This window comes from Ambystoma mexicanum, chromosome 4p (assembly GCF_040938575.1).
Source record: "Ambystoma mexicanum isolate Mex_15411 chromosome 4p, UKY_AmexF1_1, whole genome shotgun sequence".
Lineage (NCBI taxonomy): Eukaryota > Metazoa > Chordata > Amphibia > Caudata > Ambystomatidae > Ambystoma > Ambystoma mexicanum.
This window is the reverse complement of record NC_090927.1, coordinates 904,870,681-904,894,422: the sequence shown is the minus strand read 5'-3', so window position 1 is coordinate 904,894,422 and position 23,742 is coordinate 904,870,681. Positions and strand designations below refer to the sequence as shown.

The following is a 23,742-nucleotide window of genomic DNA, read 5'->3' as shown; positions in this document are numbered from 1 at the left end:
GCGATGAAGGTCCACAGCCGGATGGGCGGGCGGGCGTGGCCGGGGCGCGCTCCAGCGACGGCCCCAGCCGCAGACCACCGGTCCGCCGCGGAGTCCCAAGGATCGCGCTCGGGCCGCAGTCCGCCCAGCGGAGCGCCAGAAGGGGCAGGCGGGCCGAGAGGCGGGGGCGGGATCCGAGTCAGCGCCGCGGCCTCCGCGATGAAGAGGGCCGCACCGGCAGAAGGCCCAGCCCGGGGCTCCCCAGGGACGAAGAACAGCCGGAGCTCTCCTGGCGGCAGCACAGTGATGTAGGGCAGCGGCACTGTAAAAAACAGGAACGAAACGCACGCTGTGGCCGCAGATGTAAGCAGATTTCCACCGATCCCACACGGAGCTCAGTGGCTAGGCAGCCATCTTGGGCTGCTCCACAGCGCCACCCTGGTGCATGGATGTTTAGCTGTGCCTAAGGCCTGTGTCCACATAAGTGGTGTAGGTATATGTACCATAGGCTCCGATGTTGTTCGGCTGAAGCGATCTTTGTTCTGTGTGGACGGTATGGTCTCCTTATTTGTGGTCTCTCTCTGGTGAAGAGTCTGACCGTTGAGGGCGAGTGAGTTTATTGCAGTGTGCCACAGCTAAAGCTGCTGGCTTTCCTGGTGTATTTGTCAGGTTGGAATGTTGTTAATGGGGCGGTAGTTAGTCAGGGTCAGGCAATGCGAATGTTGCCATTCGCGTTGTGTTTGGAGAAGTATGTTTTATTGTGGTGTGCCTCAGCGAATGCTGCTGGATTCCATGCAGTATTTATCGTGTTTGTGTGTACTGGGGGGGCAGTTTGTCAGGTGAGCCGCTGCAAGTGCTGCCGGCATCAGAGCTGTGAATGGTGAATAGGAATGCGTTTGAGATATGGGATGTATTCAGGATGAAGTTGGGAACAGCCAGGTTTTAAGGGGCTTTCTGAATTTCAGCTGATTTTCCGTGTTGCAAATGTATAGTGGTAGGAAGTTCCAGATAGTTGGAAAACGAGGACCCGCCCAGTCTGGAGGAGTTGTAAGGTGGAACCACTAGGCGGGATGCTGTGCGAGATCTGAGATTCCTTGAGGGCTGATCGGGTCGAATTTTGTCTTGAAGGAATTCCGGGCCTGTGTTGTGGATGGCGCGGTGGGCGACGCACAAGGCTTTGAAGGTAGTGCGTCGGGCAATCGGGAGACAGTGGAGGACTTTTAGTGTAGGGCTGATGTGTTCTCTGCGGGGGGGGGGTAGGTTAATGAGCAGGCGTGCTGCCGCGTTTTGGACTCTTTGGAGTTTCCTTAGTTGAAACGCTGGAGCCTCTAGGTAGAGGCAGTTTACGTAGTCTAGGAGGGATAGGATGATGGAGTTGATGGCCGAGAAACGGTGGGGATAGGTGAGGTAAGGAAAAATATGCCTGAGAATCCGTAGGTGGAAGAAACAGGTTTTGGATACGGAGGAGGTGGTCTGTTGGGCGAGTGTCCAGCGAGCATCCAAGGTTTTTTTTTTTTTTTTTTTTAACCACATATGAAATTGCCAGTGCTCGTTCTAGGGATTGCGGCCATAGAACCGGTTGGGGCAGGAGGGTTATTTTCTCGCAAACTAGGATTTCAGTTTTCCCAGGGTTGAGGAAGAGGTTGTTGCTCGTCATCCAGTGGTCAATATCTGGAGAGGCAAGACAAAAGATCCAGGTTGACGGAGCCTCAAGATTTTGGGATTTTAAGGATGATCTGGGTGTCGTATGCATAGTTGTAGCAAGTAGGATTGTAAGAACGGATGATTGCGGCAGGGGTTTTAGGTAGAAGTTGAAGATTAGGGGAGATGCTCCTTGTGGGACAGCCTTCCTTACAGGTCGTGAGGTGGATGTGAACTGGTGGTTGAGAGAAGAACATAGAATTGAAGGAATTGGGGTCGGTGAGCAGATATATAAAGTGGTTTTGTACGCAGACGGTATGCTCCTCCATCTGGTAAACCCATCAGTGTCGGAGCGGTGGGCCCAATAGAGCAATACGGGCGCATGGCAGGGTTTACAATTAATAAGGGCAAGTCAGTACGGTTTCCCCTAGATAGAAGCAGGGATGATGACGTGGGGCGTTTCTCTATGTTGGCCATGGAAGTCAATGTGGGCTCACTGCGGTACCTGGGTATCAATGTCACAAGAGCTTGAGGGATCATATGACGCCAACTCTCCCTACCCTAATGACTGCCCTGGAGATAGACTTGATATGATATGCTAGTTTATTTATATAGCGCCTATACACAATGTGTTCAAAGTGCTTGGGAAAATGGAACGAGTTGAATATCTCGTGGATGGGACAGCTGAATGCGCTTAAAATGGTGGTTCACCCCAAGATCTTGTACCTGTTCCAGATGCTAACCATTCGGATCCCAGACCTCTATTTCAAAGCTACCAAGGGAACTCTTTTACAGTTCCTGTGGCAGGCGAAGAAACAGTTTACAGCGACATTCTGATTCTTCCCAAGGAGAGTGGGGGAGCGGGGCTCCCCGACATACATCTGTACTATAAGGCCACCCAGCTTAGGGTACTGATTCCACACCTTAAAGCTCAGGGGGACAGACAGTGAGTGGGACTGGACAAGGAACAAATTACTTACCTGTAACTATTGTTCTCCAGCATGGTTCTGGCATGGACTCGCATGCTTATGACTATTCCCTGTCGGGCCGGGAATCCTTCACTTTCACTTATGTACTGTATTTTTCCTCTAAACCAATCTCTGTACTCTGTCATACTGCCCCCCAGACAATGCTAGTTCTCTCCCTAAACCCCTCCTCTGGCAGCCATCTTCATATTTGGTAAGCACGTAAAGTGCCAGTATGACCAAAAAGAGCCGCAGGGGCGAGGGTTCGGATGTGAATCAATGCCAGACCCATGCTGGAGAACAATAGTTACAGGTAAGGAACTTGTTCCTTCTCCAGCATGGTGTCTGGCATGGATTCACATGCACATGAATAAATAATACATAGCAGTACAACATTACACAACCACGGGAGATGACAAGGCTCAACAGAAGCAATCACCCTTACCCCTGGCACAGGCTCACCTCAAGCAAACAGGTTGTGCAGCACTGCTTGCCCGACTCTGGACTCCTCCCTGGAATCCCTGTCGACGCAGTAGACTCTTGTGAAGGTGTACGTGGACCTCCACGTAGCAGCCCGGCACATGTCCAGCAGAGACACACCAGATATGAACGCTGTTGTAGGAGCAATCACTCTGGTGGAGTGGGCTCTTGGAAGGCCGGTTTGCCAACCGATGACAGTGCGTGATGAAGCTGGAGAGCCAACTCGAGATGGAAGCCTTGGATAAGGCCTTCCCATGGTTCACAAACAGTTGAGATATCTAGATATCTTCAACACTTTGTGCGTACCACGTAGAACATCAGGGCACAAGCAACGTTCAGCGAGTGCAAGGCCCTTTCAGCCAGTGACGAAGGCCTCGAAAAAAAACACTGGTAAAACTAAAAGGTTTGTTTAGGTGGAATTCCAACTGAAGCTTCGGCATAAACGAAGGGTGAGCATGTAGCACCACCCTCGACTCGTGAAAATTCAGATAAGGCTGTTATCAGGATAGGGCCTGGATCTCGCCTAATCTCCGAGGTGATGGCCACAAGGAAAGCAGTCTTCCACAAGAGGAACTTGAGAGGTGCCCGATGCATAGGCTCTGAGGGACCCCCCCCCCCATTAGCCTTGTCCTCACCACATCAGCTCAGATTTCTTTGAAAAGCACAACCACTCAGTTCAGGAGAGAGCCAACACTACACATCTACACACTGAAGCTATACAATTGTGTGGTTGGAATAGAAGTGTTGATGCAGCTTAACATACTAGACCATTCTAATTGACAAATGCACATGTTTGAGTAGAATGATGACTGAAAGAATGTGTCGAATTATGCCATTTCATATATACAAAAAATCAGATGCAACTAGTAATTTGTCTACAGTCAACTGCTCTAGGTCATTATAATATAGTTTAACACATTCATATGTGTTCCAATGCTACTAGTAAGATACCATCTTAAGAAGAGAGACTAGGGCTGGACATACTGAGGCGGCTATGGCAATTCAACAGCTGGAGCGAATGGAGTAACGCATGTCGTGATGCCTCTTGTCTTTTCCCTATGTTTTTTACTTGTGTATGATCTTCATTTATAAATAATAAAAAGAAGTTTAAAAAAAAGAAGAGACCAGGGCTGCTGTAACCCATATGGGTGCCTCTTAAGGTGAAGAGAAGCCTGTCTGAGGTGGCAATTCGGGGATAAAGAGGGGCCTGAGCAAATGGTGGGTAAGGAAATCTTAAACAAGGAACATGGACTATTTAAGTCATGAAAGTATGGACTAGAGAAGGGATCAGGGAATAGACCGGTATCAGAAGTGCTAGTTAAAAGAGGATTAGTGGGCAGTGAAGGCCAATGACCTATGCAAAAAGAGGTTTGCAAAGATGTTCGCTGTTGCACAAAGTAATATATCAAGTTTTGTAACCACTGGTTTGTTTGAGAGAATCGGACCGTTGCATATGAAAACACCAATAAAAGTGAAATACATTTATCAAAAACATTTATTTGACCAAAGATTTTCATAAGATTTCGATCATTATGGAACATTAAGATGACATTATCTTACCTGACAGATATGCCGGAACAACTTAATAGATTTCTGGTCCAGTTCACCAAGAGAAAGTACATGTGAGCGCAGATAGAGCAAAGCATTTACTAGCAACTGTTCTGTTGTCGGACAAGACCTGCAGTCACTGCCTTCTGATGCGTTTCCGGTTGAATATTTCAAAGACAGCTGCTTAATTCCCCGAAGAACATCCAAGGTATCCATTGAGCACAACTCCTCTGCATGGGCGAGGTAAGAGGGGAAAGCAGGACTTAGAGATGGAAATGCAATGAGGGAAATGATCAGACAAGAGAGCTTGGCCGGAGAGACTAAAATGCTGTTAAGGTATTTATACACTTCAGCAGCCAGAATCCTCATGCCATGCTGCATCTGCAAAATGGCTGCCTGCAGTGGAATGACAGCATCTGGATACAAGGCATACTCCTCTGCCAAGAGTCTCCGAAACTTATGATGCGACTGCTGCCATGTTGCTTCTTCGTTCAACAAATTTAGTACAGATGGGCGCGATTTGGGCCCATTGCCAAGGAGGACTTGTATAAGACGGTAGGAAAGGTCCTGCACATGGGAAACTTGGGCAATACTTTCAACGTAGTTATGAATCTCTTGATACAGGTTGATATAGGATGGTTTCTGAGGTCTGTAGGCCTGCTTTTTAGAAAGATTGACAATTTGTTCACGGAGTTGTTGAATTCTTTGCTGCAGAATCCTAGTGGCAAAAGAAGCAAACCAAATTAGTCTGTACGTTCAGAGATGAAACAATAACACATTCTCCAATTACCTTTTGGTTACAATCAGCATAGGCAAGTAACACATTACTTACCTGTAACTATTGTTCTCCAGCATGGGTCTGGCATGGATTCACATGCTCATGAATATTGCCCGTCAGGCTGGTAATCCTCGGTAAAGAAAAAATCAGTTTAGTTTCTGAACTGTCTTTCTCCCAACAACCACTCACTGGACTCTGGGTCACACTGCCCCCAGCCAATGACTGCCCTCGACCTAAGGCCCTCATATGGCCATCTTCAGATTTGCTAGCACGTAAAGTGACAGTAAGCCCAAAAGAGCCGCCGCAGAGGGATAGGCGGGAGGGTTTGCATGGGAATCCATGCCAGACCCATGCTGGAGAACAACAGTTACAGGTAAGTAACTTGTTCCTTCTCCAGCACGGGGTCTGGCATGGATTCACATGCTCATGAATAGAGAACACATAGCAGTACACAAATGCACAACCACGGGAGGTGGCAAGGCTAAACATTAAGCATCTCTTACCTCCTCCCCAGGCTCACCTTCAAGCGGACAGTTTGCGCAGCACTGCTTGGCCGACTCTGGACTCCTCCCTGGAATCCCGGTCGACGTAGTACAATCTCATGAAGGAGTGCGTCGACCTCCACGTAACAGCCCTGAAGATGTCCAGCAGGGGCACACCAGACAGGAGCACCTTAGATGCAGCGATCGCTTTGGTCGAATGGGCTCTCGGACGGCCAGGCAAAGGTCTGTTCGCCAACCGGTGACAATGGGTGATGCAGCCGGAGAGCCACCTGGAAATGGAAGCCTTGGAGAGGGCCTTCCCTTGGTTCATAAGGCCAAAGTTCACAAACAGCTGTGATGTCTTCCGAAAACACTTTGTGCGGCCCACGTAGAACTTCAGCGCTCTAGCCACATCCAGCGAGTGCAAAGTCCTCTTAGGCGGTGACTAAGGCGACGGGAAGAAAACAGGTAACACCAAGGGCTCGTTGAGATGAAAGTCCGATGGCACCTTGGGCATGAAGGAAGGGTGTGTCCGTAGCAAAACCCTCGTCTCGTGAAATTTTAAGTACAGAGGCTTACAAGAGAGCCTGGATCTCTCCCACTCGTGCAGAGGTGATGGCCACAAGAAACGCCGTCTTCCACAATAACAATTTTAGTGGTGCCGAAAGCATTGGCTCAAACGGTGAACCCATGAGCCTAGTCAGCACCACATGGAGCTCCCACGCCGGGGCCGGAAACTTCACCGGCGGGAACGAACGGAAAAGTCCTTTGATTAACTCCTCGACCAGGCGGTGTGACCACAGTGACGACCGTCCAGGAGTTCTGGTGTAGCGGGAGATAGCCACCAGATGAACCTTGATGGCAGCATGATCCAAACCTGCCTACAGCAGCACTTGCAGAGCCGTAATCCATAGAGGGTTGAGTTTATGTGCGCGGCACCAGCCGGCGAACATCTTCCACTTATGTCCGTAATTTTTCAGTGTAGACAAAGTCCGGGACTTGGTAAGCACTTCCTTGCAGTCCACCGGGAGATCGTATCCACCAAACTGTAGCGCTGCAAGAGCCAGGCGGCCTGCAAGGTCAGTGACCCTGGGTCGTGGTGCAGAATCGCACCTCCTTCTCTGGCGAGAACATCTGCGTCTGCCGGAAGCTTGATTGGAGGGGACGCTGACCTGTTCAGAAGGTCTGGGTACCATATCTGCCTCGGCCACGGTGGTGTGAAGAGGATCATCCTGCACCGGGACCGTCTGAGTTGATTAATGAGTCGCACAAGCAACGGCAACGCAGAGGGGGGGGGGGACTCAGAGAAAAAGGCCGTCCCAGGGGAATGAGAATGCATCCCCCATGCCTCCCCGGCTGGGGAAACCTGCTGGCGAACCTCCGGCACTTGGTGTTCGTCGCAAGCAGATCGATCTGGGGATTTTCCCATCGTTGGAACAGAAGATCCACTCGGTCCTGCCGAAGCTCCCACTCGTGGCACGAGTACAGCTCCCTGCTGAGAGTCAGCCACGGTGTTCTTCACTCCTGCCAGATGAAATGGGATGAGGAATATCTCCTGGGCGACGACCCAGCGCCATAGGTCCTGCGCCTCTTTGGAGAGCGCCGGATGTAAAACATTGTGGTTGTGTTGTCTGTGAAGATCCACACCACCTTCCCCTTGAGGGCCGAAAACACTGCCCGTAGTTCCAGATCGTTGATGTGCACCGACATCTCCGGTAGCCACAGGCCTCTTGCGTGGAAACATCCGGTGTGGGCGTTCCCATCCTTCCAGGGTGGAGTCCGTCGAGACCGTCTCCTGGTGAGGGGGGCCGTCTCCTGGCGACAGGTGCGTGCGAACATCCCCCGAAACCGAATCGCTCCACGGAAACTCTCATTGAGAGTGATCTTGTCCTCAAAGCTTCCCGATACCTGGATCCAACGGGCATCGAGGAACTCTTGCGGTGGTCGCATCTGCAGCATGCACAGCCGCACAAGGTAAATGCATGACGACATCATGCCGAGGAGGCACTTGGACCTCACCCTTGCGATCTTCAGCGTCAACTGCCATTGTACCTTGCCCAGGATGGCCGCTATTCTCTCCTCTAACAGGGGCGCCAGGCACGACACAGTGTTGCGCCGGGCCCCCAGAAACCACCCGTCCTGCGATGGCACCAAGCAGGACTTTGTAAAATATAACGAGAACCCCAGTTCCGTGAGTAGTCCAACGGTCCTCGCTGTGTGCTCGACGGCGGTTTCGCTCGGATGAGCCAATCATCCAGGTAGGGGTAGACATGAATCCCCTGCAGACGCAACCGTGCCGCCACTGGCGCCAGACACTTGGTGCCGACTTCAATCCGAAGGGAAGGGCCTTCAATTGGATATCTTGCCCTTGGACCACAAAGCGCAGAAACTTGCGGTGTCCTATGTGAATGGGGATGTGAAAATGGGCATCCTCCAGGCCCAGCGACGAGAGGAAGTCCCCCTCTTCCAACTGTCTCAGCGCGTGCTGAAGGGTGACCATCCGAAACCTCTGGGAGATGATATACTTCTTGAGGTGGCGGAAGCCTAGTATGGGCCTCCAACCGCAAGTCTTCTTTCTGACAGGGAAGTACCAGAGTACACTCCAGAGCCTTTTTGGGACAAGTTCTATTGCGGGCTTCTTCAGCATGGCCCGCACCTCTAGAAGAAGTAGAGGGACGTGGTTTTCCTGCCTGGCCACCAGTGGAATGTGCTGACACTTGTTGGAATTCCAGGGTGTGCCCGTGGGCCAGAACGTCCAGCACCCAACGGTTGGTGGAGATGGACTTCCACATGCTGACTAAGTTCGCCAGCCGGCCTCCCACTGGGGTGTGCGGGTGGGGGCCAGAAGTCACGGCCGGTTCAATCCAACTTTGCCGCGGGGGCGCCACCTTGGGGACGAAAGCAACCTCCTCCGGACTTGCTACGGCCCCTGTAGGCTTCCTGGGCTGAAGAGCGGGACGGTTGGCGTTAGGATGACGAGCCACCACCGAAACCTTTGGAGGAACCCTGGAACTTTCCTCCGGAGTCGTCGCTGCTGGAGCGTGCCCAGACCACGAGCCATCTCAGAATCCCCCTTGATGGCCTGAAGGGGCTCGTCCACAGTCTTGCTGAACAAGTGGTCCCCGTCAAAAGGGCATGTCCAACACCCTCGAGTGTACATCCTGGCGGAAGCTAGTGCCCTCAACCAACCCCGCTGACAAAGGCAAACGCTGTTGCCTATCTGGCGGAATCCCGTGTCACCTCGCCTTCCTGCAGGATCTCCAGCACTTCCACTCTCTTGTCGTCGGGAAGGAAGTCCAGGAGGGGAGCGATCGTGAATGATACCTCCCTATGATAACGGGCTACGATGGCCAGGGCATTGGCCGCCTTCATGGTCGTCACAGCCGACGAGATGACCCCGACGCCCCATGGCATCTAGCTTCTTTCCCTCGCCGTCCGGGGGAGGTGGGGGGGCCAGGAAGAGAACGTTGACACAGAAGATCCAGAAGACTTCGTCCTCGCCATTGCTGAGACAAACAAGTCTGGGGAAGGCTGGGATCTGAGACACTTGGGTGAAGAGTCTTCTCGTACTGGTCCCCCTTCGCCGGGGCCGAGGACGGGTTCTTCATAAGGGACAGTCCCTCATCCCAAATGTCGTCCAATGGTGGGATCGAAAGCAGAGTCTTCCTCTTGGCCTCTCAGCGCTGGTATAGGAAGCCTTCCTTCTTTTCCTTGGGAGCGAGTTGGAACATTTCCAAGGCCCTAGAGATCATGGCATGGAAAGGAGCCAATCTCGTTGGGTGGCGAGGCCCTGAAGACGGGAGGTCCACTCTGTCGCCTGTACCCGTCGTCGCAGGATGGCAAGGAGGTGGACGGTGAACTCTCCTCTTCTTAACAGGGGATTCCCATGACAGCCCAGGTGCCGTGGGATCCCCCGCCGGCGACAGGGGCATCCTTTTCCTGATATCTGAGCACAAGGTGTGCAGTGACTGTAGGATGTCCGACATGTCCGTTGGTGGTAGCGGCGGTTGCAGCAGTAGCAATGGCAGTGGCGTGGTGTCCTCCGGCTCCTCACCACCCTGCTGCTCTCCAAATCTGCCTCGCCGGGTTCCTTCCCGTAGGACCTGGCCTCGACGAACTTTAATCCAGTATAGCCTTCAGACCAGAAAGCTCCTCGGAGGAGATGTCCGAGCCCTGCTGGACTATAGCCCCCCCAACTTCTTGACCAGTGGGGACGGTCTAGGGGAGATGATCGGCATCGCCTTCACTGGTGTCTTCTCAATGGGTAGAAAAGACGATTCCCTCAGAGCAGGCAGGGAAACTCTCGTCTTGGTGGCCGTCTCCTGTGAACCCGCATCTGCAGCCTTTGCTGGGGACACCACTGTTAGGGAGAATTCTCATAAATGGCTGATTTCCCTTACCTAATGAGTCCCTCAGCAGCTTTGCTGGATTTCTAGGGTTTATTTTTTTCACCTGGTAAGAGTGAGCCTTTTTTCCCACTCTTACATGTGTTTTCCTATGTGTATTTAACATTTTGTGTTATCTTGGGCCATGGAGCCTCACCTACTCCATAGACACCAGTTTCTTATGTGTGTTACACAGCACCCTCAGTGCAGTGACACAGGGTTGTCTTTCAGACTTCCCCCTGACTCCATTTTCTGGGACTGACTACTGTCTCCCAGAAACATGTAAAGTTACTATTAACTTTACTTAGTCTCTTCAAACCACAGACCCAGTACAGCCCATCTTACATGGAGTATTGGAAAGGGTTAAATCTTACCCCTTTTTGTCTGTCCCTCTTGGGGCACTGTTTCGCTCCCTTTCCATTAAGACTTGGCTGGTGGCAGTGGCAACTACCCTATTTTTTTCTACGGCGGTTATGTTATATAACCATGGTATTGTTTTAGGCTATTATATTAGCCTCGAACTTAAACCCGTTTGACCATATTTAATTTAATATTGTTCCGGCTGGGTTTATTCGCCATTTCTTTTTGGTAAAGTCTTTCTCATGTTCGTCGCTACGCGCCAAACCAGGTTTGGTTCCTTTGTTCACCGTCTTTTCGCAGGCTTCTGCACAGAAGCCCTCCTTTAAGCACCTGAAAGTCTGGGTAGGCAAGATGTGAGGGATGGGTCTTCGGACCCCTGCCATGGGTTCCCTTGGTAACCCAAGTCGCACTCCTGTTTGATTGGCTGGGCGACTGTCCTTGCCAGGACAGCCCCCCTGCTGTGTGATTGACAACCAGGTTGTGTGAGTGGGTGAAACTGCATAAAAAGCAGGTCTCTGGGTCTGGAAGAGCAGTCGCCACTAGAACAAAAGAACCGACGAGGAGCTGATGGAAGAGGACCCCTACCATGACTGAAACGCCTGGTGAAGCCCTGCTGCAGGTACGAATCTTCAACTCCGACAGCAGAGGATCCTCCAGAATCTTCTTCCCTTGAGCTGGTGGGATCAACCAGTTTGCCCAAACTTCAAGCCAGGATCCCTCCTCTGGTCGAATTCGCTGTACAGAGCTACAGTGGGCCGGATAGCCAGGACGGTCGGACCCTGCTTGGGTTTTAAGGAGCACACCTTTTATTTATTGTTTTTCTCTGCTGCTGGTTTCTTCCCTAGGTAGCGCAGGACCCTTCAGCTTCCTACTTCGTGTCAGTCCGACAGTAGCTTCAGGAACCGTGAGCCTGCAGGAACTACCAGGAACGTCTGCCCCAACTACAGCTTCTTCTCTGTTTTAAGGTACTGTGCAAATCCGGTTGTTCATTTAGTTCAGCCGTGGTGAAAGTGTGAAATCTTTCGCCAAACCGAGGGCTTGTTCCCCACTACTTATAACACTAACTTTTCTGCCAACCATCTTTGTCGGAATCCGTGGCACAAACTTTACCACAAACTACCCTGAACTGAGTGATCTTGAGCAAAAGACTTTTGTCCCATTCCCTTTGGCCCTAAGCCTTTCTTACCTAATCCTATCACAGTTGTTGCTCTTGCTCAATTGCCCTGAGTACTTAGCTGTTGGTGTGGTTCAATTTCACTTAACTTTGGCTTTCCCTCCCTTTTAAATTGCTCGAGTGCCATTTTGCTGCCACTTCCTTTTGTGAGCTTAACTTGTCTGGAATTTAATGGAAGTGGTGTGGTGTATTAAGAGTGTGATTTTTAAACTGCTAAATAATAGTGTACTGTTATACAACTGAAGAGTAAAATAAATGTATATTCTTTTACTTGAAAACCTTGAGTCAGTGTTTGCCTGAATCACAGTAATTGCTGTCCTTTGTGTAACTATTTGATACTGCTCACTTACTCTTGAGATAAGTCTGGCTGCTCAGCCACTGCTATCACGTTTTCTGTGTGGCACGGGCTTGTACCAAAGGTGACTTTGTGCTGCCCCTTGTAGTCTTAATCTTGTGCAGTGTTCCCAAAGGGTACTGCATGGTATTCTGCCTAACAGGCACCACTCTGTCGATAGATTTCGCCTGGTCAACCTAGGCCTTCAGGATCTTGGGCGCGCTTGAGGTCTTCACCGTGGAGGGATGGTCAGCGCCCTGCTCCTCCTTGGCTTTCTCTGTCTGAGTCGACTGGGACTTCTCCAGAAGTTTACCCAGGTGGTCTGACTTCCTCCTCTTCGCTGAACCGGAGCGTTGGCTCGTGTTCGAAGGTGCCGGAGACGACGCTTCCGACCCGGCCACCAAGGAGCCAGTCCTAATGGCGCTCCCGGTGCCCGCAGTGCTTTGCCTTATGTTGAGCCCTTGTCGCCGAAGCGGCCTCAAAGGTCTGAGAAGACCGCTCATATTTTCACTTGCTGGGTGAGGCCTGCTGCCGTGGCTCATCCGCAGCTGGGTTCTTCGTCTGGAGCCACTTGGTGAGCCGCTTGCGACTGTCCTTCATGGTGCGTAGCACCATATCCTTGCAGAACGCACAGGCATCCTCCACGTGCGTTTGGTCGAAATGTAGGCAGTAAAGGCACGGAGTGTCCATCGTCCAGGAAAATGTTCGTAGGCCACATCAAGAACAGAGGCGTTGAGTCTCCTTTATCTTCAGCCATGTCCACGCGGAGTAGGCCTCAAAGAATCATCCGGAATCCTCCAAGAAGGGAACTCGACGAAAAATCACCTTTGAGGGGTGTAGAAAGTTCAGAAAAACAAGTCCCCGTTAATCGGATGATGGGTCAATGGAGCTTGAGGCTCGATTGAGCAGAAAAATAGAGTAAACTCCTACATTACTCACCATAATCGTATTTCTGATGGTTGTATCTGCTTAGATTCACATGCTATGCCTAGGCCGACATCTAGTGGAAGCTGCAGTGTATTACAGTTGTTGTTTTAGAAATTTCAAAAGGGACGTCGACAGGGCGTGACAGTAATCCTATCCCTAGTTTGACGTCCACTGTAGCCATGGTCCTTCACGCGTCAAGGTCCCTCAGATTGTTTTGTTTCTGACATAAGGTAGCATGAAGTGCAACGCGAGTACAGGTGTATCAAAGCAGATAATTTTCAGATAAAGCTCATAAAACCTCCATGCACCTTCTCTCCAAGGGGAGGAAGGGTGGGCACATATGAATCTAACACATACAGGCATCAGAAATACGATCATGGCGAGTAACGTATCCCTTCTGAGGCTGGTGGAATCTGTTTAGATAACATGATATGCATAAATTAGCGAGCAGTGTTAGGAAAAGGTGGTGGGTTGTGAGGTCCAGCAGAAAATATATGTTTTAGAACTGCTTGTCCCACCTGTGCATCTGCTTTGGAAAGAGTGTCAATGCAGTAATGCTGAGTGAAAGTATGTACTTGGCTCCATGTAGCTGCTTTGCAAATGGTGTCTAGCTACATTTGCAATAAAGGCCAAAGTAGCTCCGGTCCCCCTTGTGGTGTTAGCTCTTGTTGTGAAAGGCAGTGTTTTTTCATTGATAATGATTAACACAGCTGTATGCATTCGATTATCCATCTGAAGATGGTATTCTTGGAAATGCGATCTCCTTCTATGCCTGTTGCTACAGAGACAAACAGTTGGTCTGTTTTTTCTAAGCGGCCTGGTCTTGTTTACTAGTGTATGGAGCTTTTTCTCAGCAGAGCTGGTTGGGTTCTGAAAAAAGGCTGGTAGCTCAATGGATTGGTTTACGTGAAACTTTGGAGATTAACTTAGGAGAAAACCTAAGGTGTGTGCGTAAAACCAATTTGTCCTTATGGATGACAAAGAAAAGGTTCGCCACTGAATGGTTCACTAACTCTTCTTATGGAAGTAATAGCCAGTAAGAAGGCAGTCTTGTAAGTTAGGTGTTCAAGACCTGCCTTGTGTTACGCTCACCTGGTATCCACGGGGACGCCACCCAGCGCTGGTTGGATGATCTGCACTCTCAAACCCTCCGACGGTCCCTTGGTAAGGCCTCTGATTAAAGATGGGTCTGCAATATAGGAGAGCTCCTTCCTCCCCCTTGGGCCTTCTCCTCAACTTAATATTGTATGAGGTGGATTCTCCGTCCTGCTCCTCGTGGCAGGGGTGCGTAGATGTGGGGGCGAGCAGCGACCAAGTTACTTCACTGGTGCAAGCCCCACTGTGGGCATCCAGGCCTGCTGCGACTCGGTAGGTTTGCTGCTTTACAGTCTTTATATGCAGTTCTTATGTTCCTCTTACTTCGAAGAATAATAATGTCTTGCTTCTTTCCTTTTAGGTATGGAAAGGTATTTTGGTTTTGTCATACAGCTTGAAGATGAGCATGGGCCGGTAGGCGAAAGCGCGGTGTGCGCGATGCTGTCCGGTGAGTAATGCGTGATGCGCTGCGCTGTTTCGCCTTTTATATTGCTAACCTGTGTCTTTTCTCTCCTTGCAGGTTGCGATGTTCCTCGCCGAGCGCCGTAATGTTCCAGCAATGATACTGACCAGGAGATGACTACCCAGGTAAAAATGGTGTGGCTTTCTTCATTCGGGAGGAAACTTGAGTAAACGCTTACTAATGCTGTCTTTATTTCTCCTCTTTCCAGGTTATGGTATTCCAGGATGCATGCGGTGCCGGATAATGGAGTTCGTACCTTCAGGTGAGTGGAACTGAAGTCAGCGATGGATTCAAGACAGGATACTGTTTCAGGTAAGTTTCGTAGTGTTCTTTCTCTCTCTGCAGGTCCTTGGTTTCAGGTAAGCTGGCATCAAAGAACTGGACACGGTGAGCGTTACGCTGCCCACAGCAGAATAACGCAAAGCATCTTCTGCTGTTTGGGTGTGGTTTAAATAGTCTCAGGTAAAGTAGTCCAGGTAAAATAGTCCCAGGCCTGCCACACCCAAAAGACTACTCCGCATAGCTCAGTTCCTTGTAACTGAGCTATGTGTGTGCCTCCATGTAAGCTGAACCCCCCCCAACCCCCAAGTTAAATAGTCCCAAGTAAATAGTCCCATTCTAATGTTGGTCTTCATGATGGTTATGAGCCTGGCGCCAAAGGTGCCAGGACTGACTCCAAGAGAGTCTTGGATGAGGTTTTAAGGCCTTTGACCTGGCTCTAACTGGAAGGCTGACTTGCCAGTGAGGGCCAGGGGCAAGGGACATGACACCTTGTGCATAGGCTCAAAGGGAGGTCCATGAGCTTTGCAATAACTAAGTTGAGATCCCAGCCTGGTGGTGGGTTTGAAATCGGAGGGTGAAGTCTCTTTACCCCCTCCAGGAACGCTTTGATGACGGGGACTTTCCACCACAATACTTTACTCTGAGAGGTGGTGTAAGCTGATAAAGCCGCCAGGTGAACCTTTATAGAGTTGAATACTAACCCCGAGTCTAACAAGTGGAGCATATAATGGAGAATGTGGGATGGAGTACATTCTACAGACCTTCCAGGATTTTGTGGCATGAAATGGCAAATTTTGCAGCACAAACCTTTATTTATTGCAGCATTTTTGCAGGACATTTTGTATTAACTGGAGGGTGTAAGATTGGCACATTGCAGGAAATAGGCAGAATGCAAGGCTACAAGAGAGCCAGGGTATCATTATTATGTATCTTTTGCATTAATTTAATAGGAAGAGTCCCAGATGTCTCTGGCTTGGCAGACTTTGATTTGGCTACATTTTTGGTTTAATATCATGCCTATTTAATAGTTTTAACTAAATTGATCATTATCAGTTGTAATGCTGAAAATATTCCCCTTCTATGTTCTCCAATCCCCCAAACACCCACACACCCCTCTCACCAACTCCCCATCACAACTTGCATTCCTTAACCTCTCACTCCGTCATACAAATACTCACGTGCTATGTCACACTGTCAAGTCACAATTTGCACTGCCCAGCCCCTGCCACACTCCAAATCATACTCCCAACTCACACCTTACACTCTACAATTCCTCTTCCCTCATCCTCTTTCCCAATCTGCAGCTCACTGCCTATTTCTGGACAACCGCTTCCTCTCCGCTTTCTGGCTCACTGACCACACACTCCCTCTACTTTCTGTACCTCTGCTCGCTCTCAGATTTCTGACCCACCGCATCACTGTGTCCTCTGCTCTCTTGTGCAGCGCTTCCTCCTCTGACCCACTGCTCTCCCTCTGCTTTCTTGCTTATCACTTCACACCCATCACTCTCCCTCTCTCTCATAGTGTAACCATTTAAAAAAAAAAATTCAAAATGTAGATTTTGACCCAGGTCCTCAAAAAATGGGGCATTTAAAAAAAGAACAGATGATATGCTATTTTTAGACAACCCATTTTTGGAAATGAGCAGGTCACCTTATTCTCAAAGGTGACCTGCGCATTTCCACAGACTTGAGCTGTAGCGCAAATTGTGCGCTGGCCAGCTGCCTTGAATGGTGTTTTGGGTTGTTTGACCGAAGGAACAAGTTACTTACCTGTAACTGTTGTTCTCCAGCATGGGTCTGGCATGGATTCACATGCTCATGAATATTCCCCGTCATCAGGCTGGGAATCCTCGGTAAAGAAAAAACAAGTATCAGTTTCGTTTCTGATCTGTCTTTCGTAGCAATAACCAATCACTGGTCTCTGCGTCATACTGACCACAGCCAATGACTGCCCTCTACCTAAGCACCGCCTCTGGCAGCCATCTTCAGATTTGGAAGCACGTGAAGTGGCAGTATGACCAAGTGAAGAGCCGCAGAGGGGTAGGCGGGAGGGTTCGCATGTGAATCCATGCCAGACCCATGCTGGAGAACAACAGTTACAGGTAAGTAACTTGTTCCTTCTCCAGCATGGGGTCTGGCATGGATTCACATGCTCATGAATAAAGAATACATAGCAGTACACACATGCACAACCACGGGAGGTGGCAAAGGCTCAACATTAAGCATTACATCAAACCCAACATTAAGCACCTTACCTCCTCACCAGGCTCACCTCAGGCGAACAGGTTGCGCAGCACTGCTTGGCCGACCCTGGACTCCTCCCTGGAATCCCGATCGACGCAGTAGAATTTCGTGAAGGTGTGCGTCGACCTCCACGTAGCAGCCCTGCATATGTCCAGCAGGGGCACACCAGAAAGGAACGCCGTGGTAGCTGCGATCGCTCTGGTGGAATGGGCTCTCGGACAGCCAGGCAGCGGTCGGTTTGCCAACCGATGACAGTACATGATACAGCCGGAGAGCCATCTGGAAATGGAAGCCTTCGAGAGAGCCTTCCCCTGATTGACAGGTCCAAAATTCACAAAGAGTTGTGACGTCCTCCGAAAACACTTTGTGCGGTCCACGTAGAACTTCAGCGCTCTAGCCACATCCAGCGAGTGCAAAGTCCTCTCAGCCGGCGACGAAGGCGACGGGAAGAACACAGGCAACACCAAGGGTTCGTTGAGATGGAAGTCCGACGGTACCTTGGGCATGAAGGAGGGGTGCGTCCTGAGCACTGCCCTCGTGTCGTGAAAAGTCAAGTACGGGGCCTTGCAGGAAAGGGCCTGGATCTCTCCCACCCGTCGTGCGGAGGTGATGGCCACAAGAAACGCTGTTTTCCACGACAGAAACTTCAACGGGGCCGAGTGCAGAGGCTCGAACGGAGGTCCCATGAGCTTGGTCAGCACCACGTTGAGCTCCCACGCCGGGGCCGGAGCCTTCACCGACGGGAACGATCTGAACAGTCCCTTCATGAACTCTTTCACCAGACGATGAGACCACAAGGACGTCCGGCCCGTGGTTCTGGTGTATCGGGAGATCGCAGCAAGATGAATCTTGACGGACGCCTGTGCCAGTCCAGCTTTGGCCAGCGTCAGCAGGTATGGCAGTACCTGGGGAGCCGTAATCCGTAGAGGGTTAATCTTCTGTGCGTGGCACCAGACAGAGAACCTCTTCCATTTGTGTCCGTAGCATTTAAGAGTCGAGGACGCCCTGGCCTTTGCAAGAACCTCTCTGCAGTCGGCCGGTATGTCGTATCCTCCAAACTCTAGCGCTGCAGGAGCCAGGCCTGCAAGTTCAGCGATTTCGGGTTGTGGTGGAGGATGGCACCTCCTTCCCTGGAGAGTAGATCCACGTCCACCGGCAGCTTGATTGGCGGGGACGCTGACAAGTCCAGAAGGTCCGGGAACCATATCTGCCTCGGCCACGCAGGTGCGACGAGGATCATCCTGCACCGTGACCTCTTGAGCTGGTTGACGAGCCGGATTAGCAGTGGCAAAGGAGGGAACGCGTAGAGGAACAGGCCCTCCCAGGGGAACGAGAAAGCATCGCCCGTGCTCCTCGCCTGGGGAAACCTGCTGGCGAACCTCCGGCACTTGGAGTTCGTCGCCGTCGCGAACAGGTCGATCTGGGGTGTGCCCCACCGTCGGAAGAGGCGATCCACTAGATCCTGCCATAGTTCCCACTCGTGGCACGAGCGCAGCTCCCTGCTGAGTGAGTCGGCGATGGTGTTTTTTATCCCTGCCAGATGAAACGGCACCAGAAACATCCTTTGGGCGACAGCCCAATGCCACAGGTCCTGCGCCTCCTTGGACAGTGCTGGGGACCTGGTTCCGCCCTGTTTCCTGATGTAAAACATGGTGGTGGTGTGGTCGGTGAAGATCCTCACCACCTTGCCCTTAAGGGACGGAAGGAAGGACCTGAGGGCCCAGAACACTGCACGGAGCTCCAGGACGTTGATATGGAGGGACTTCTCCGTCGGGAGCCAAAGGCCTCTCGCGTGCAGATTCTCGGTGTGCGCTCCCCACCCTTCCAGGGAGGCATCCGTGGTCACTGTCTCCTGGTGGTCTGGGGTCTGGAAGTCCATGCCCGCCGTCAGATGCGCGCGGGTGCCCCACCACCGGACCGCTCGGCAAAAACTCTCGTCGAGAGTGATCCTTTCCTCGAAGCCGCCCGTCGTTTGGATCCAGCGCGCGTCCAGGAACTCCTGCAACGGGCGCATCCGGAGCCGGCACATGGGAATGAGGTAGATGCAAGAAGACATCATTCCGAGGAGGGACTTGATGGACCTCACCTTGGCCGCGTCGGAAACCAACATCCGCTGTACCTTGCCCAGGATGGACCTGGTCCTTTCCTCCGACGGGGAGGCCAGAAGGGAACACTGTCGAGCTTCGCTCCCAGAAACAGTGCGTTTTGCGCGGGTGCCAGGTGGGACTTGGCGTAGTTCACGGAGAATCCCAGGTCCGTGAGAAGTTGGACGGTCCTTGCCGTGTGCTCCACGGCGAGCTCCCTCGTCTTGGCTCGGATGAGCCAGTCGTCCAGGTAGGGGTAGACGTGGATCCCCTCGCGGCGCAGCTGCGCCGCCACCGGTGCAAGGCACTTGGTAAATACCCTGGGTGCCGACCGTAGTCCGAAGGGGAGGGCTTTGAACTGGTAGTGACGCCCTTGGACCACAAACCTGAGGAATTTTCGGTGCCCCTTTAGGATGGGAATATGGAAGTAGGCATCCTCCAAATCCAACGACGACAGGAAGTCTCCTTCCTCCAGCTGACCCAGGACGTGCTGGACGGTGACCATCCGGAACTTTTGCGCCTTGATGAATTTGTTCAGACGTCGCAGGTCTAGGATGGGGCGCCATCCTCCCGTCTTCTTCTTCACGAGGAAGTATCTTGAGTAAACTCCGGAGCCCCGAAGCCTCTTTGGGACGAGTTCGATGACGCCCTTCCTGAGCATCGCCTTTACCTCCAGGAGAAGCTGAGGGACGTGAAGCTCTTTCCTGGACACGGGGGGGGGGACGCGCGGGCACCTTCTTTGAAACTCGAGCGCGTGGCCCCGGGCTAAGGCGTCCAGCACCCAACGGTCGGTGGAGATGGACTCCCACACGCTGACGAAGCTCGCCAGCCGGCCTCCCACCGGGGTGCTTCGGTGGGGGCCCGACCCCACGGCCGGTTCAATCCTGTTTCGACGAGGCCTTGCCGCCTTGACCTCCCTGGCGACGACGGCGGGGTCCGCCGGACTTGCCTCGTCCTCTGTAGGCCTCCTGAGACGACGAGCGGGCCGCTTGACTGTAGGTGGAGAAACCGCCGCCGGAACCTTTGGAGGCACCCTTGCCTCCGCTGCTCCGAAAGGGCGTCCGTCGTTGCTGCAGAACCCCAAGGGCCCGGGCCGTCTCAGTGTCCGCTTTAATGGCCTGGAGGGAATCGTCCACTGTTTTCCCAAACAGGTTGTTCCCATCGAACGGCATGTCCGGGACTCTGGTCTGTACGTCTCGACGGAAGTCCGTAGCCTTGAGCCATCCACGCCGCCTAAGGCACACGCCGTTGCCCAACTGGCGAAACCCAGTGTCGGCGATGTCCGTCGCAATAGTGATGGCGTGGTCCGACGCCACCTCGCCTTCCTGTAGGATCTCCAGGGCATCTGCCCTCTTGTCGTCCGGTAGGAAGTCCAGCAGGGGAGCCAGTTTGTACCATAGCTCCCTGTCGTTGCGGGCCACGATAGCCAAGGCGTTGGCCGCTTTAATCGTCATCGCTGCCGACGAGATGACCCTGCGTCCCATAGCGTCCAATTTCTTTCCCTCGCCGTCCGGTGGGGAAGTCGATGTGGAGGCCGCACCCCCCCCCGCTTTCTTCCTGGCCGCCGCGGAGACGACGGAGTCCGGGGTAGGCTGCGCCCGGAGGCACAGGGGGGCCGCGTCCGGGACCCGGTACTTCTTCTCGTACCGGTCTCTTCTAGCTGGCATCGTGGAAGGGTTCTTGAGGAGGGCGAGGCCCTCATCCCAAATGTCGTCCAGTAGAGGCACCGCGAGGACCGTCTTCCTCTTGGCCTCGCGCCGTTGATAAAGGAATCCTTCCTTTTTCTTCTCCTCAGGGCAGAGTTGGAAAAGCTCGGATGCCCTGGCGATCATGGAGTGGAACGATCCAATCTCGTCGGGAGGAGAAACCCTGGTGGGAGGTGACGACGGTAGATCCTCGTTGTATACTTCGTCGTCCGTACCCGTCGCTGCCGTGTCAGTCCCCATATCATCCCCTCGGGTGGACGGGGAGGAGGGCTGGACGGGGCGCGACGGCTGAAAAGGAGGTGGAGGGTGAATCCTTCTTTTCTTGGGCGGGGGAGCGCCAGAAGGTCCCGGTTCAGGATCCCCCGACGGGAGAGGTTCCTCCGTCGGCAACGGTAGTCTCGTCCTTATCTCTGAACATAAGGACTGTATAGCCAACAAAATAGCCGCCGAGTTGTCTTGCGGCGCTGGCAGAGGGGAATCCGACGGGCAATCAGGGGCCCCGTCGGTACCCTCGACGATGTCGTCACCTGCGTCGGGATCCATCCCGACGGGCCGGTCCTCTTCCACGCCAAGGCCGTGGTTTAAGACCTCAATCAGCTCTTCCTCTGAGGTTGAGGCCGAATCTACGACGACGCCCTGCCCCCCCTTTTTCTTCCCCGCCGGGGGTTACACGGGGGTCCTATCGATGGGCACAAAAAGAGGACTCCCTCCGAGGTGGCAGGGAGACTCTGAGCCCCGAGGTCGCCACCACTGGTGTAGCCTCCACAGGCTGAGCCAGGGCCGCCGCGACAGTATCGATAGAGGGCTTGGCCAGATGGATTAAGGCCTTCACCACCTTAGGTGCGCTCACCGCCTTATCCTTGAGGGGGGGGACACTGTCGCTCCCCCTCCGATGGGGCCTTCGAGCTCGACCGGGGCCTCTCCAGGAGCTTCGCCGGGTGCTCGCCCTTCCTCTTACCCGACCCAGAGCGTTGGCTTGTGGCTGAAGGTGCCGGGGAGGGTGCGCCCTGCCTGGCGCCCGTAGAGCCCGACCGTTCGGCGCTCCCGGTGCCAGCGGACTCGCGGTGCTTGGCCTTGTGTTGGACCCCCGTCGCCGGGGCATCCTCAAAGGTCTTAGAAGACCGCTCGGATTTCTTCCTCTTCTTCTCGCCTGACGGGCTCTTCCCTTCCAGCCAGTTGGCGAGACGTTGATGGCGGTCCTTCATGGTCCGCTCCGACATGTTGCCGCAAAACGCACAGTCCTTCTCCACGTGCGTCTTGTCCTCATGTAAGCAGTAGACACAAAAGGAGTGTTCGTCCTCCTTAAAGACGTTCTGCAGCTGGCATCCAGGGCAGATCCTGAACAGCTTTCCGGGCGTCGAGCTTCCCTTCTCCTGGGCCATGTCCGGGCCTGAGAAACTTCTGGAATCCTCCAAAAGCGTAGCTCGACGAAACCTTCACCCTTGAGGGGCGTAGACGAATCCGACACGGGTCCCCGTTGATCGGATGGAGAGTCGGTGGAGCTTGAGGATCTTTTGACCGAAAAAACGAAGTTTTTGAGAAAAAACGTGAAAAAATAGCACTAACGCTCGAGAGCAATAGCACGAGGATCCCAACACATGAACGTGCGGTAAAAATCTGAAGATGGCTGCCAGAGGCGGTGCTTAGGTAGAGGGCAGTCATTGGCTGTGGTCAGTATGACGCAGAGACCAGTGATTGGTTATTGCTACGAAAGACAGATCAGAAACGAAACTGATACTGGTTTTTTCTTTACCGAGGATTTCCAGCCTGACGACGGGGAATATTCATGAGCATGTGAATCCATGCCAGACCCCATGCTGGAGAAGCACATTTCTCTGACCAGCTCATCCATTGGGCGTTCCCCTTGGAGTCTGAATGGAGAAACCTGGACGCAAAGTCTGGGTATTGCTCATTTTCTCTTGTAGCTAACAAGTCTGCCGTGGGGTAACCCCACTGAGAGAAGATGCGGTCTACGACCTCTGTATCTAGTTGCCACCTGTGTTCCCCTGGTAGGGGTTCTCTGCTGAGCAAGTCAGCTAGTGTGTTGAGTTCCCCTGGAATGTGTTGAGATGATAGGAACATCTTCCGTCTGAGTGCTCATTTCCAAATTTTTTGTGCTAGCTTGGACAGATTTGGAGTATGTGCGCCCTCCTGTTTGTTGATGTAAAACATTGCCTTGGTGCTGTTGGTGAGGATTTGTAACGACTGATTTTCTAGCTGTTCTTCGAAAGCTACAAGAGCTTTGAATACTGCCAGAAGCTCCAGCAAATTGATGTGGTTCTGTGTCGTTGTGCGAGTCCACAGACTATGTGCTGAAGGTGATGAGCACCCCCACACGGAGAGTGATGCATCTGTTGTAACTATCGCTTGCACCGCCAGATTGTGGAAGGGTTTACCCCTTCAACAGATTCTCCCTTGTCCACCAGCGAAGGTTTTGAACTAGTGTTGGCGAAACGACCACTAGATTGTCCCACTGACCACTTGCCTGAGACCACTATTTCTCCAACCACTCCTGCATTGGGCGCATGCACAGACATGCATGTGGGACCAGGTAAATGCAAGATGCCATCATGCCTATTAAACGCATAGCTTTGCATATGTTTATCTGGTGCCGGCTTGATAAAGAGTTATTTGCAGTAACATGTTTTGGACTCTTGTTTGAGGGAAAGACTAACCCTTCTTCCGTGTTTATGACCGCTCCTAGGAACCGTTTGGTTGTGCTCGGCACAAGGCTTGATTTTTTCTCATTTATTGGAAAGCCCAATTGGAAGAGAAGGTTGATAATTCTTTGAGTGTTTGCCTGCAAATTTGGG

The 23,742-nt window shown here is 52.3% G+C and overlaps 1 protein-coding gene across 3 annotated transcripts in view; it reads right to left on the bottom strand.

The window, feature by feature from the left end:
* Positions 1 to 23,742, bottom strand: part of MDN1 (midasin AAA ATPase 1) — a 2,688,524-nt gene that overhangs the window by 885,816 nt on the left and 1,778,966 nt on the right. For all 3 annotated transcript variants that reach the window (XM_069606482.1, XM_069606484.1, XM_069606483.1), the window contains exon 63: positions 4,626 to 5,331. In XM_069606482.1, coding sequence (XP_069462583.1) covers positions 4,626 to 5,331 — 706 coding nt within the window. The remainder of the gene's footprint in view (positions 1 to 4,625; positions 5,332 to 23,742) is intronic.